Raw genomic sequence first — 13,758 nt, forward strand, 5'->3', positions numbered from 1 at the left:
TAGATTTTAATTTTCTCTATATGTGCTGTATTGTTGTGATATTTGAGGAGTAATGTTACCCCTCGAAATACAGCGTTTTTAGCAATATTATCGGTTAGGGGGAAATATGGTGTGGCCAGTTAGCTTGTAAATATTCTAGATCTGATTCAGGATCAGCAGTGTTTGGAATCAGGAGCTGACGCCAAGGTTTGTGATACAAAATATTACTAGAAATTAAGTATAAGCAGTACAGGAAGATAACCTACTTCGTGTTCTTTATTCCCACTATGGACGCCAGAGAATTGAAAAGGCGGCTTGCCTTCTGGATTTTTAGCGAAGTCTAATCAACGTGGAAAAACTGTCCACTAATGTTGTTTTAATTTTCAAGCGCCGTGCGCGTAGAGTAGCTACCATCACTTTCCTACCTACCTCGACCTTCATTAACGCCGTGAAAAAGTTCACAACACTTTGAAAACTTCGCTAAATTCTTCGTTTTGACTGGGAAACAAAAAATCAACAAGAAGTTGACATCAATTTAGTAAGTGGGATACATCTTGACCTTATATTATTGTGAGATACGTCTTGATCGTAGCATTGACATCTCCCTTCGTCACTTGACCGCGGATTCGCTGGCATACGACAAATTGAACACATTGCTTCTGGAGGCCCGCAGTCGTCAAAGCAACTCAACATCGGTGTTCTTATTTTGGCCCAAATGATCCTGTACCGAAAATACCTAATTTTATTGACGCGAAAACTTGGCTCATCTGCGAAAAAATTAAAACTGTCTGAGCGCGTCCTGGTTACCCATGGAAAAAGAAGTTGCAGGAAAATTCAAGCGTTGGCCGGTCGTTTCTGAAAGTTCTGGCAACTGCATGGTTTATCTGCACGAACTCCAGAGCAGAAACGAGTGGAAACTGACGACAAGATTGGGCAGTAGCGATTTCATCTTGATCTGCTTTGACGAAAAATTTGTATTATTAAACAAACGGCGTGTATTATTGTGTGTTATTCCGGCGCTGTGAGATCGGTAACTTTGCGTCTCGTGAATAGCAAACTCGACGTCAAGAGGTGTTTCTGGAGTGGATGCCACCCTCAGCCGTGCTCGTCGTTAATCAGCCTTCGCAAAATTCCTTGAATTTGACGAGATATTGATTGTGCTGATGGGACGTGACTGTCGTTTCGACAATGACGATGGTTTGATCTCAACATTTGGAAGTTCAAACCTCATTTCATTAGACGGCGCTTGCGACGCTTCTTCAGCTGGCTACCGAAGTTCCTATATGCATCACATTTGCATACGTATCATTTGAGCGTATATAGACACGATGGGTCTCTTAGCAAGTTAGCTGACATTTTCAGTAGCGACTTTGATATAATTTTTTTGTTCGATACTTCTCTATCAGTCGTTGAAAATTTTGCTTTCCTTTATTGGTTGAAGATTTTAATATGAGGAGTGATTTAGTTTGACTATTTCACAATTTTATCGTCTCAAATTTTAGTCAACAGATTAATATGAATTTAGAGGTTGAATTTCGGTGTTTAGGCAGGCATTCTCTTCACCATTAAGTTGCATAACTAAAGGGTTGCCAAACTCTTCAAATATTGAGCTGTATTTGTGTTGTCATTTTCATATTATTCAAATTTGAACCATAATTGTTTTTTTTTCTGTTGAAAATTTTTTTGATTAGTCTGTCTAAAAACCAAGACCAATTCCCCTAGTCTAAGTCCACTTTGCTTCACATTGAGTTTTTTCATTTATTTTGAGATGGCCTCTATAAATATTTTTGTGAATGTAATGATTTTTAATATTTTTTTCAGAGAGTGAATAATATATACTTGAAATTAGAAATGGAGCATTCAATAGATGGAGATTTTGAAATGAGTGTGACCTCCAAGAAACGTGACCTCACTCACGTTGACGATGTGGAAGAGCGACCTGGCAAGATGAAGACATTCGTGACTAGTTCAATGGCTACCAAACCAACAGATCTGTCTGTTGATGCGGTTAATTCAAGCGCAGATGAGGCTGGAACATCAGCGGCTGGAAACTTGGACGGTGCTGGAACGTCAGGGTACAACAGAGTCGCTGCGTCATACGCTGATGATCAGGAAGATGATGAATGGTTGCAATCTCACCACAGGACGCTATGTGAAATGTTCCCTGATGCTGACCCGGAATATCTGTTATTAAAGTAAGTTTAATTAGTCTGTTAATATGTTTTATTGTAATGTCATTTTAATTATACGCTGTTTTGAATGTTCATAAGCCATAACCGTTCATTTCATGATCAACCTCTGAGGATTATATTTAATTTGCTGATTGTAATTGTGATTTATTCACAAAGTTGTTGCAATAATTAAGATGCTTATTTACATGGCATCACTTCACTCAGTCCCATTGTTTGCTCCTCTCCAGATGCGCAGAAGTCGAGCCTTGCGGCGCTCGCTTTGAAGCCCTCGTTGTGGAGCTCATGGATACCAAGAATTATCCCAAGATGCAGGACTATATTTCCAGGACAAAACGCATGGAAATGCGTAAAAAGTTCCTAGATGATATGACTGTTCCTGAGTTCTTGGAGCTTTTCGAAGATCCCGAAAAGGTAATTTGGTCCAGTATTAAGACACGTCATCACTGTTAAGGAATATATTCAAGTTTTTATTAGTTTAAAGATCATATATTCTAAATAATTCGAAAGTTCTTCTTAATTGTTGCTTGTCTTGTCTGACCACGGCGCACACACTGCTCTATTCAAAACATATCTTGCGACCTAGTCTCAACCGAGACAATATTGTTCACATAAGGGCTCAAGCGGACTCTGATAATTGTTGTTACTCATGTTATACTTGAACAGGTGTTCAACGACCACAACAAGGTGATGAATCTCCAGTACCGCCACAACTCGCGGGCCCAGCTGCTCAATGACCTGCCTTACCATTATGCCAAAGATGTCGACCGCGTCCTCAACGCCAATAACTACCACTACCTTCCGTCCTTGCGCGAACTTAAGGTAACGTGTTGCAACGCTACTTAGTAGTTCATCTTATGTTCTCTTCTTTAATGAACAGCTTCTACCTACCGTCCCTGCGCCGACTTCAGGTAACGTGTTGCAACGCTACTTAGTAGTTCATCTTATGTTCTCTTCTTTAATGAACAGCTTCTACCTACCGTCCCTGCGCTGACTTCAGGTAACGTGTTGCAACGCTACTTAGTAGTTCATCTTATGCTCTCTTCTTTAATGAAATGCTTCTATATTTAAGTTCTTCGGCACTCATACCACATCCTGTTCTCAAGGTGTCAAGGTATTAGTCTTTTATCTATTTCCTTCTTTCTATTTATGTGTATAGAAAACTTTGATTGAACTGCTGATCGATTTTCATCTATGATTATTTATTTGTTCGTACTCCAGACAATGATATATAATAAAACATAAGATTTCAATGCAATATTATCTATATTGTGATTTTGTATCGTTATTTTTTTGTTTCCACTAATCCTTTGTCTCCGCCTTCTTTTGGATGGTAAAGTTTCTCGCCCCCATAATGTAGCTATTTTGTTTATACAGTCCGAATACTTTGACCGGCGTAGAATCAAGCGCAAAGAAACTCCGATCAGCGGCGAACTCGAAGACTTCTTCCTGAAGGAGCTTTACTACGCGCGCATGGAGGAGTCCATAGGAAGGCACCGCGCGGCCCAGGAGGAGGCCAAGAAGGAGGTTTTCGCTGCAGCAAAAGATGCCGGACTGCTGCGCACGTGTACCATTTGTTGTGAAGACGAAATACTTGAAGAAGACATGCGGGCTTGTGCCAGTCTTGATTCCCCGCACCTCTTCTGTAAAACTTGTGTTGGGAGGTTGGTAAATCTCATGTCTTTTGTAAGTTCATTTTTCTTCAAATTCGCCCTAGTTCATTCTTGTCTATTTGTAAAATTTATAAAGTTACGACCATTTTGTGTTCACTGTTCAAAATTTCATTTTTGAAAAAAAATTGGACATGACTGCAACATTTGCGTATATCCAAGCATTTTATTTCATTATGTTGAATGGTGCAAAGGAATTGCTCTGCCTTTATTTGCTGGTAAAATGTGTCAAGTACTTTTTGCTTATTTGTATTGAAATGTATGAGCTCAGCTAGGATTAGTTTTTCCTCTACTTGGGCAATGCAACTATCGAACGCTTGGCAACCTTTTATGTATTACTCGTCAATTTCATTCTTCCTAAATACAGAATGGCCTATAAATGTAGAGAACTACTGCCTTTACTCTGCCACCGCTTAGGATTTTTTTGTGAGTATAACTTTAACTTTGGCTTATTTTCTGTAGATATTGCGAGGAGCAGATCGGGCAAGGAAGTTTAAAATTTGCCTGCTGTGACAGCTCGTGCAAGGAAGAGTTTTCCCTTAACGTCATCAAGACTGTACTTAAATCCTCGGTATTCTCAAACTTACTGAAGAGGAAGCAAGCCGAGGAGATCATGGCTGCTGGTATCGCTGATCTCGAGTGTTGTCCTTTCTGCAATTTCGCCACAATTATGCCCAATAAAGAGGATAAGGTTTGTTTGTTTGCTTAATATACTTTATAGGCTGCTATATGCCTTCATTCTCTGGACACAATTGGCATTCCCTCATTCCCATATTTTGTGTCGGTTTTGTGTCTTGTATTGTTTCATTTTCACTTTAGGGAATTCTTGTTCTAATAATGCAAAGTTTGTATTATTTCTGCTATTGTTATAAAAAATTTCCAATGACGTTGCCTGTCATCTAACTTCTTTCTTGTGACCTAAAATATTGCTTATAATCTCTCAGCATTGAGTTTATAAGCTTATATCTCAGCTTATAATCTCTCAGCAACTAGTGTACCGGTATTTCAACCCACATGTTTTTCATTGCATTTGTGTAAACATGTAAAATTTGCAGATTTTCCATTGCCTGAATCCTGAGTGTCTGAAAGATACGTGTCGCCTGTGCAAGGAGCCCGCGCACATCCCGCTACGCTGCGAGGAAATCGAGACGAAAGCTCAACTTTCCGCCAGGACTTACCTTGAGAACCAAATGACTGAAGCAATGGTCAGGTGAGTGCCTTGAGAACCAAATGACTGAGGCAATGGTCGGGTGAGTGCTGCTTTCATGTAGACTGTTTGTGGCTCTCTAAGGATAGAACTTGAGTTCTGAAATGAACATTTACTAGGAGGTTAAAATTTGAAGATATGTATAAAAGAGAAATAAAAGTTCCACATTTTCTGGCATTTAATCTAATTTGGCTTTACAGCCTATTGATTCTCATAAAAGATCATTGTGCAATTGACTTTCGCCTTCCTTACTTTCTTTATTGATATTGACAACCTCTCGGGATATTGCGCTTGTTTTGTGGTTGTGTTTCAGTGGCTCATGACATCTTCGCGATGGTCAAATTTTAAATGCTTCCATCATTTCTTCATCTTGAGAATTACTGTGGCAGTGAAATATCTATATTTTAGTTAATGAAGACGCATTTTACAGAGAATGCTACAAGTGTGGCAAGCGCTTCATCAAAGAGGAAGGATGCAACAAAATGCAGTGTTTGTGTGGTGCTAAGATGTGCTACGTCTGCAAGAAGCCAATAACAGGATACGATCACTTCGACGACGGTCCTTACAGAGCAACTGCCGGGGATCTGCTGCCGTCACAAAGGAGCAAGTCAGTACTTTTTCCAACTTCACATTCTGTTTAAAATAGGCATGAAATTTTCAAGCTACTTCTTCAGTAGCTTTATTTTGGCCCGAAGTCCCAATCGTGTCTTCTCGAGAAACTAAAAATTTCAATAATCCACTAAAGTTACTAAGTTTTTGACATTTAAGTTTCCCCAATATGATAACTTAGCCTCCCACTTTAAATTCTTCATCAAGATTCACACTTGACAGTCATTAGCGCAAGGAATAAACCACGGTTCTGTTGATCTAAATTCCATGCATTCTTTTCTAATGGAAAGGTCGGAAGTAATTTGAAGATTTTATTGAATTATTTGTTTCAGTAGGAAACTAGAAGATGAATTGATAAGGCATGAACCAAATATCTCTACTACTTCACGTTTAGCTAAATATAACTTATATGTCTGCCTGTCACAATAGCGCCATAACTTATTTATTTGGCTGCTGGCGGCTGACATTCCTTGAATACAATGATCCCCTAATGTTTTTTTTAGTATAGCGACTCACGGAAGCTGCATGCTGAGGAGGTGAAGAGGAAAGCCGAGGAGGCCAAGAAGACACTGGATCCTGACGTGCAGCTCAAGCATGACCCCACCAAATATGTACCGCAGGTACCTGCTTAAATTGGCCAGACTTGATTTTATGTTCAATCATCAATCTTTATTATGTGAACATAAATTCAATTAAATTAATTATTATAACATCAATCTTTATTGCGTGTTATATATGTATATGTGTTTGCCTCTAAGGAACTCTGCTGACAATGATGTTCTTGAATTTTCCGTCCCATACACGATGGGATTAGCAATAAATTTATCTTGTTAACATTGTGGGACATTTGTAATTTGCTCGCTATTAATTGCACTACTACAGATTGGGGTGTTCGCAATTCTCGCACCACCCTACCACATTTTCAAGGTAGAATATATCTGGAAGTGCACAATTTACCCATTTTGTTATCCCTAAAAAGCATTCTCTTTCATTGTGAATGCAGCAGTGAACGGCTTCCGTCAAACTCAGACACACCTCCACTATTATTAGCTTCCAGATTACCTCCAAAACCAGCCCACCCACTTGGTCTTCCCACCACAAAGACCCCATCAGCCCCTCAGTTGCTCAAGTCCATGTCGTGGCGCGCCCTTTGAAGGCTGGCACCTCATTTCAGCTTGGAGCTGAAGGACGCCGTCACTTCCACGAACTCTTTGGACCTTGGGGCCACAGCCCTCTTGGACCACCTCCTAGTATGACGTCCATCTATCGTTTTGTCGTGCATTACGGTTGATTGTTAACTCCTTTAAGATATAAAGGAGAAATTCTTTAGAGTTTCTCAGTGTAAATTTGCTGTCGTTATATTTTGGGAGTTCGTTGTACTGTCGTTGGTTGCTTTTTTTCGTCTAGTTTATCCTGGTTGATGAAAATTCCATATTAATTGACGAGCTTTTCTTGGGGGAACTTCTTAGAGTAGGTACTAGCAGCCTGCAGATATTTGAACACCAGTAAACACTAGCAGAACACCAGTAAACATTGTCCATCTTAATTTCAATATATTTTACATGAAATTCCACTTGCGAGATCTAGGAACTCGTTGAAGGATTCCACTCGTAAAGTGATATAATCTTACTCTACTTGACAATAGTATACCCAGGTCTTGCTTGCTGAAGCTAGAGCAGTGATAACGAAGACTTTTTAACCTCTTCCTCTAAATGTTTTCATTTGGCTGGGTTAAAACACTAACCCCTTCATTGCAACCAAAAAGTCAGCAACAGTAAATCGTTAATCCTATTTAACCCTCAATTTAGGAACCACTGCTCCCAGAGAGTTCAATAATTGTTGTGTTTAGCAGGGCCCTGCGACTGCTGTACAGATGCAACGGCAGCCTTATCCTGAGCACCAGTATCCTCCCTACGAACGCAATGTGCTATTTGGTTAGTGCTATTGTTGTCCTTTCAAGGGCCATAGTTTCAAAAAAAGTTAAGAGATCGTAAGTTCATCAGCCAATCACAGACAAGAAAATAGAGCGTAAGTACTTACGCTCACTTAGCGAGTTTTGAAAGTATGGCCCCTGATAATGAAGTTTACGTAGTCGTTGCAAGGTCACCAACGAAAGGTGACTGCACGATGTCGTTTATTATTTTTTTTATCTTGAGTAGCCGTTATTGCGTTGTTTACTTATACAAACTTATTTACTTTCGGATTTGAATTACACCTAAATCATGTAGATGTATATGTAACGTGCAGTAGTTTTCATTCTTTTATTATATCGTTCAGATAACTTTTTAATTCTTCAGTCGTATTATAATGTTCAATTCAGTTCACTGACTACCAATGAACTGATGGAAAGTAAAAATTATATCGGAGTAAAGCTATAAATTTTGTACGAAAGGCAGTGGTGATATGTGAATAAAATGCTTATGCCTGCTCTGATACTTACATGCGAAATGAGCTCGTTCAATTTAATATCTTCTACCCAATTGATTCAACGAGTTTGTGCCACTAAGCACCATCACACCCTGGCCTTAAGTCAGTCTTCTATCTGCCTTATCTTGAATGGCTGCTACGTCCAAGTGAAATGTTACCGACAGCATCGTTCATTTTAACGCCCTCTGTAATTGAGGAAATAGTTTCATTGATCAATATTTATTTACCGGCTTTCTTAGGTGCATGAAGCTTGGGTGGATTGAATTTTGTTTATCTGAATGCTTTCATTGTTGAATATCGATGACCTGCTTAGATGATTACAATTAATTTGGAAGCAGGGGGGGGGGCGAATAATTGGCGATTACGCACCTCCTGCCCGCGTCGCTGATTACCGTCTTAGTCCAGGAAAAATAAGGTTAATTTAATTTTTTTTAATTTTTAATAAGGTTAATTAAAAATTGCTGTAACTGTAGTCATTAGTTCTTTAGGTATGAATAACGACGGCTTATTTGTCCGTTCCTACAAAGTGAACATCGCTTGTAGTCCAGGAAAAATAAGGTTTGACCCGGAACAAATTGCAAAAGAAATGATTTTTTCACCAATGCTCCAGAAGGGCAATAGAAACAACATAACTAATTCAAACCGCTGCATATCAACATATAGTTTACTTTGGCGGCCATTTTGAAAATCACTGATTTGAAGCCTTTCCACCAATTATATTTTAGAGGATTTTTTATATGTCTTTTCTGAGGCCTTTCTGCATGTTATAGTGATGGAGAAAATTCTTTTGCAATTTCTTCTAGGTTGACCCCCTTTTTTCACTAGGTTACCTGGAATATCTTCCGCCGCCTCTTCCTGCCGGCGCCGGTCGTGGCCCGGCTCTTCCTCCTGCCGGCGCCGGTCGTGGCCCGGCTCTTCCTCCTGCCGGCGCCGGTCGTCGCCCGGCTCTTCCTCCTGCCGGCGCCGGTCGTCGCCCGCCTCTTCCTGCCGGCGCTGGTCGTCGCCCGGCTCCTCCTGCTGCCCCCCGCGGGGCGCGTCCCTAAACTGGGGGATGTGAGAGCAGGGCTGCAGCTTCGGCAGCTGGTAATTGGTGACAGGTTTAAATCAATCATGACCACGGTAACTTGCGCAGTTCAAGTGTAAGTGGTGAATGCGAGTATGTTTCGACGTTGTGTACGTGCTGTAACTGCTGTTATTTCTGCTCCACCAACTGCTAGTGTTTCCCCACTGCTATGTTCCTCTGTCATACGAAAGCGAAATTTTACCATCCACTGAAGGGTCTTCACACAATCTGATATCCTAGTATTTTTGTGTTGGCTGTGGTTGTCTACATATATCTTGATGGCATCTCAGTCTAGTGCAACGCCTCAGTAGCACCGTACTTCCTAGTCTGCCTCACTGGCAGTAAAGTCCCGTGAGTGTTGAATGTTAAGTGGGTTATATTGTCCAAATAGTGACACGTATGTTAGTAGCCCCTCGTGACCATGTTTGCTTCTAGTATCACACCTTGCATGGTGCACTCAAATTTTATGACCGATTATTTTCCTGAAACTTTATCCATTTTTACTTTGACAGAAAATGCTCTGCTGAAACTCTATTCATTTTTACTTTGACTGAAAATTATTTTGCTCTTGTATTGGTTGCATTTTTCGATCGCAGTGAAGCGAAATCTTTCTTTGCTGTGCCGTGAGTGTGCCTCTTCGCTTTAATCGTGTACTTCCTATTCTGTCCTAGCAGCCAGAAAGGCCACGTATTCTTCTTCTGTGATAATGATTGAAAAAGGTAATTCTTCAAAGAATCTATAATTATCAAACGTGAGTCTTGTGATCTTTGATAAATGCAGCCACAGGCAAGTTCATGAACTTTGGCATTGAACCAGACTATCTTTCGACTCGCAATTTTTCTCGTCTTTATAATTTGCAATGCTTGATACAGATGTTTAAGAATGTAAATGTAGAATGTAGGCAAAATACGATTAAGTCCAAACATTACTTCCTTATAAGTGTTCTCTAACATTTTTATGAAGTTCAATGCGGGATTATAGGGACGACAGAGCTTGCAGGTGAGCATTGCTGGATAGGTCACTTTTGAACGCTGCATCCGAGCTAGAAAGTAAAAAAATCTGAGAGAAGATTTATTCTGTTTAATACATTATTCAAAATTTTTAATTTAAATTTTATGCTCAAATTTTCTGCCTGTTCTAAATTAAATCAAATTTACCCTCGATGTATGAATTTAAAGCCTATGTATAAATTTTTTCTCCTCTCCAGACCAACGAAAGACTCTGCCCCTTGACTCAGTGCTTTGTACACACAGGTGAACGTGCAGACAGGCAGCGCAGGCAACAGCCACTACAAGATCAAGCACAGCCTGCAACTCCGCCGCGCACCTCAAGGCCTCGTGCCAATGAGTGAGCCGTCTCTGCGACAGCCACCTCCATCTTTATCTTGTGTATTTTCACGCTATTAATAATATGGGAAGTGAGTGTATAATGCACTGTTCATAAGCTGCTGTTGTCATTATTTATTTTATCAATGTAAAAGATAGAGCCATACAAAAAGGGAACCTTTCTTCACCAGCTTTTCACCAGGGTATAATGCACTGTTTTTAAGCTGCTGTTGTCATTATTTATTTTATCACTGTAAAAGATAAAGCCATATAAAAAGGGAACCTCTTCTCACCAGCTTTTATTAGTTGGGATGCAACGTATCTCTCAAGTATTTAATCTAAGATTTTAACTAGATTTTTTTATTGTAATTTGGCCTATAGTTTATTATGCACTTCTCATCTCATCGTAAATGTTACATGTTTCTATACTGAGCGACCAATGTCAGTCGATATCTCTTTTGCGCTTATGCAGTCGTTAAAGTTTTGCTGCAAATTATCTAAATATCTATCCGGTTTATATATTATAAATCTATTGGGACTGAGTATTACTCGATAAAGGCAAGTTTATTCTTCACAAATGATTTAGGGAAAACACGGGAAGAGCTTCTTCTTTGAGGATTTTTATTGTTTTGGAACATGCGTGTTTGTCGACTGCTGCTCCTATCAAAATATATCATTTCATTCATTTATTTTGTTTGTGTTAAAATTAAAGAGCCATTGGGAGCGGTTTTTATTTTCTGTATGAATCCAAAGGAGATAATTTTTTTTTTAATGAGATGATCATAAGAAAAATACATTGTGCACTCATCGTTCATGTCCATGTCTTTATTTCTACTTTCGTATTGTCCGATCTTGCAGTCCTTCATGAACGTCTGTGATGCGTACAGTAATGTAAGAGAGGCACAGTTTCAAATGAACTTGTATCTATGTACCAAGAATAAAGTGCAATGAGTTTCTTAGTTTTCCTTCTCTACCCTTTTGATGAAACGAGTGTTCCTCTAATGTCAGTCAGCTCGACAGAGGAATATATTCTGCAGGATATGTTCCGCAGGAACATGCGGAACATATCCTCATTTCTGACAGCGGAACGTATTCCATAGTCCATACTACCCCGCAGGGGCAGGGGAAGTAGGCCTATGGCTCTCCTCCGGCCTCTAGCCTACTGAAATTAAACTGAAGTACTGCACTACTGCTACCTGATCCTGAACTTAAGACAGAGCATGAGTTCATGCAGTGTTGTTTTACATAGATAATATTACACAATACACATTAATATCGTTATTGTAATTCTACTCAAATAATGTATCTTAAGAACAGTTTTTCTTGCCTGCTTGCTGCAGCAACCGTTGGTTTGCAAGGGAAATATTCCATTGTAAAAGATTCATCTGGTTTGTTTGCACTCTGCAAGAAATTTAGATAAAAACAGAATATTAAAATGACGATTAATTTACACCCTTGGTAGAATGTAGTGTATAAATAGACCTATCAGTATCATAAAATGATTTCATTAATGACAACTGACAAGTTGACAACTGATTTTACAAAAATTTTAAAAACTGATAGAAAAAGAGGAATAGGTAGCTAACAACTCACTAAAACAAGGCATGATATGGACTTGAGTAATGGATAGGAATAGATATTTGGCCTGTCGGTGGATACATTTTTGATTTCATGTCCAGACAGTCCAGTGAAGAACTCAAACTCATTACTCAAACAGTCAAACAATTTAAATTTTAGCCAAAATTACATTTTTCAGAGAACTGCGCAGTGCACACTGCAGTGAGTCAGTGACTGGACTGACTGCACATCTGTCAGTGTGACAGTGTCAACATCTGCTTCACTTTCTAATTCATCATAAAATCAAGAATTTTATGAGCAACACTTTGAGCTATAGCTAATAGCCTAATAGGCCTAATATGTGTCTAGGTGGCAGGGTGATCACTGATCCACTTCCACTGTTGTGAATGATTGTTTCTTGCACCAACAGCAATGGTCATGAGGTGCTAAGGCGATGGACAAATGAGTGTAATTGGGAGACGGGAAATGTGCAATGGCAGTATGATGGCCAAAAATTCCAATGTCACGAGACTTTCCCTCTGATGGGAAACTTTAAGCGTTTGTTAGGTAATAAGTAATTTTGGTGGAGCAGGAAAGATGCTTAATGAAACAGGTACCTAGATCATAGAGGAACAGACGTAATACTCACATTACTGATTACTCAGTACAGTATGCCTTTAATTATCTTTCAATAATATATGATTTTTCTTGATACGGAAATTTGGTGAATGAGAAATCTAGAACTTTATTTTAGAAGAAATTTTCTCCAAAGTCAGATGGCAACACTGAACACCGTCTGTTTACATTTCGTATGTATAATAGCCGCAGTTTACGATTACCGTACGTTCCGTATCCGACAAGGCGGACAAGCGGAACTTTGGAAGAGTCAGAAGCATAGTGGCAAAGCAGAGTTTTTTTAGAATCTCCTTCAAGTTCATTTTTGAGTCCTATAAGTAGACCAGAAAAGTATCATGGATACCAGCATTATCATATTTAATAAATTTGTTAAAATCTTGAGTGAATTAGGAAATTTAAAATGAACTGATTCTAAAAAATCTCTGGTTTGTCACTATGCGGCATACCGCGCAGGTCGTTAAAATGACAAAATAAATTCCCGCGCACCTGGCACATCTTCCTGACCATGGGTCTCAGGGGCCAGGGCATTGCTTGAGTAGCTTGACCTCTGACTCACCTCTCTAGTCTCTACCCTAATTTACTGGCCCTAAATGTGTAAGATGGAAAGATGTTAGGGAACTACCATGCAGAGCCTGCAGAGGCTAGGAAAGCAAGTTTTTTTCGTAAGGGATTCAGGGATTGGATGTGGTATGGCAGCTAGGACCCTGGTGAGTGGTGAGTGGTGATCTTGTTGGTGAAAGAGACTTGGTAGGTTTTAAATGGATTCATGACTGCCAGAAGTACAAGAAAAAACTGTGATTGGCAGCATAAATTTATCATGTAAGTTCTCTGAATTTCAATTCCAAGACAAAGGATAATGAAGTATACACGCCATGTACAACTGCCTCCCATTTTGGTTCTGAAATGTCCAAGCAAAGAGGGTAAACCGAAACGTGGTATATTCCGACATCGTGGGTAATTCCAACACTTCTCAACTTTTTTCCTTTATATTAAGCTTTGTCTTAGTTCCATGCATTTGTTGATGGTTGAAATAGTGACGTCATACTATTGTGCGCCATACTATTGCCAAAACACTAGGTCTGGGCCGTCTAGCAGG

General features: G+C 39.5%; 1 protein-coding gene across 3 annotated transcripts; it reads left to right on the forward strand.

Moving 5' to 3' along the window:
* The first annotated feature begins 463 nt into the window (after positions 1–463).
* Positions 464–11,179, forward strand: LOC108682459 (E3 ubiquitin-protein ligase RNF216). Of its 3 annotated transcripts, none has more exons than XM_047883533.1 (13): positions 464–517; positions 1,801–2,174; positions 2,399–2,582; positions 2,835–2,990; positions 3,546–3,832; positions 4,301–4,529; positions 4,894–5,048; positions 5,476–5,654; positions 5,733–5,738; positions 6,156–6,274; positions 7,504–7,588; positions 8,907–9,164; positions 10,398–11,179. In XM_047883533.1, exons 2-12 carry the CDS (start codon positions 1,831–1,833, stop codon positions 9,122–9,124), a joined length of 1,962 nt encoding a protein of 653 aa, XP_047739489.1. In that variant the 5' UTR covers positions 464–517; positions 1,801–1,830; the 3' UTR covers positions 9,125–9,164; positions 10,398–11,179. The 3 variants fall into 3 exon arrangements, 2 of the variants coding, with proteins under 2 accessions (XP_047739489.1, XP_018027113.2); XM_018171624.2 differs by having other exon boundaries at positions 7,507–7,588; XR_007157042.1 differs by lacking the exons at positions 8,907–9,164; positions 10,398–11,179 and adding an exon at positions 6,705–6,904 and having other exon boundaries at positions 7,507–7,567.
* Positions 11,180–13,758: the final 2,579 nt, after the last annotated feature.

This window comes from Hyalella azteca, unplaced genomic scaffold, assembly GCF_000764305.2.
Source record: "Hyalella azteca isolate HAZT.00-mixed unplaced genomic scaffold, Hazt_2.0.2 contig1674, whole genome shotgun sequence".
NCBI classification, from domain to species: domain Eukaryota; kingdom Metazoa; phylum Arthropoda; class Malacostraca; order Amphipoda; family Hyalellidae; genus Hyalella; species Hyalella azteca.

Excerpts from the sequence above, each read along its gene's own strand:
- LOC108682459 (XM_047883533.1), top strand. The coding sequence starts at position 1,831 with ATGGAGCATTCAATAGATGGAGATTTTGAAATGAGTGTGACCTCCAAG. Across the intron at positions 4,530-4,893 it reads TGCCCAATAAAGAGGATAAG|ATTTTCCATTGCCTGAATCC; the intron begins GTTTGTTTGTTT and ends TAAAATTTGCAG. Across the intron at positions 7,589-8,906 it reads CGAACGCAATGTGCTATTTG|GTTACCTGGAATATCTTCCG; the intron begins GTTAGTGCTATT and ends TTTTTTCACTAG.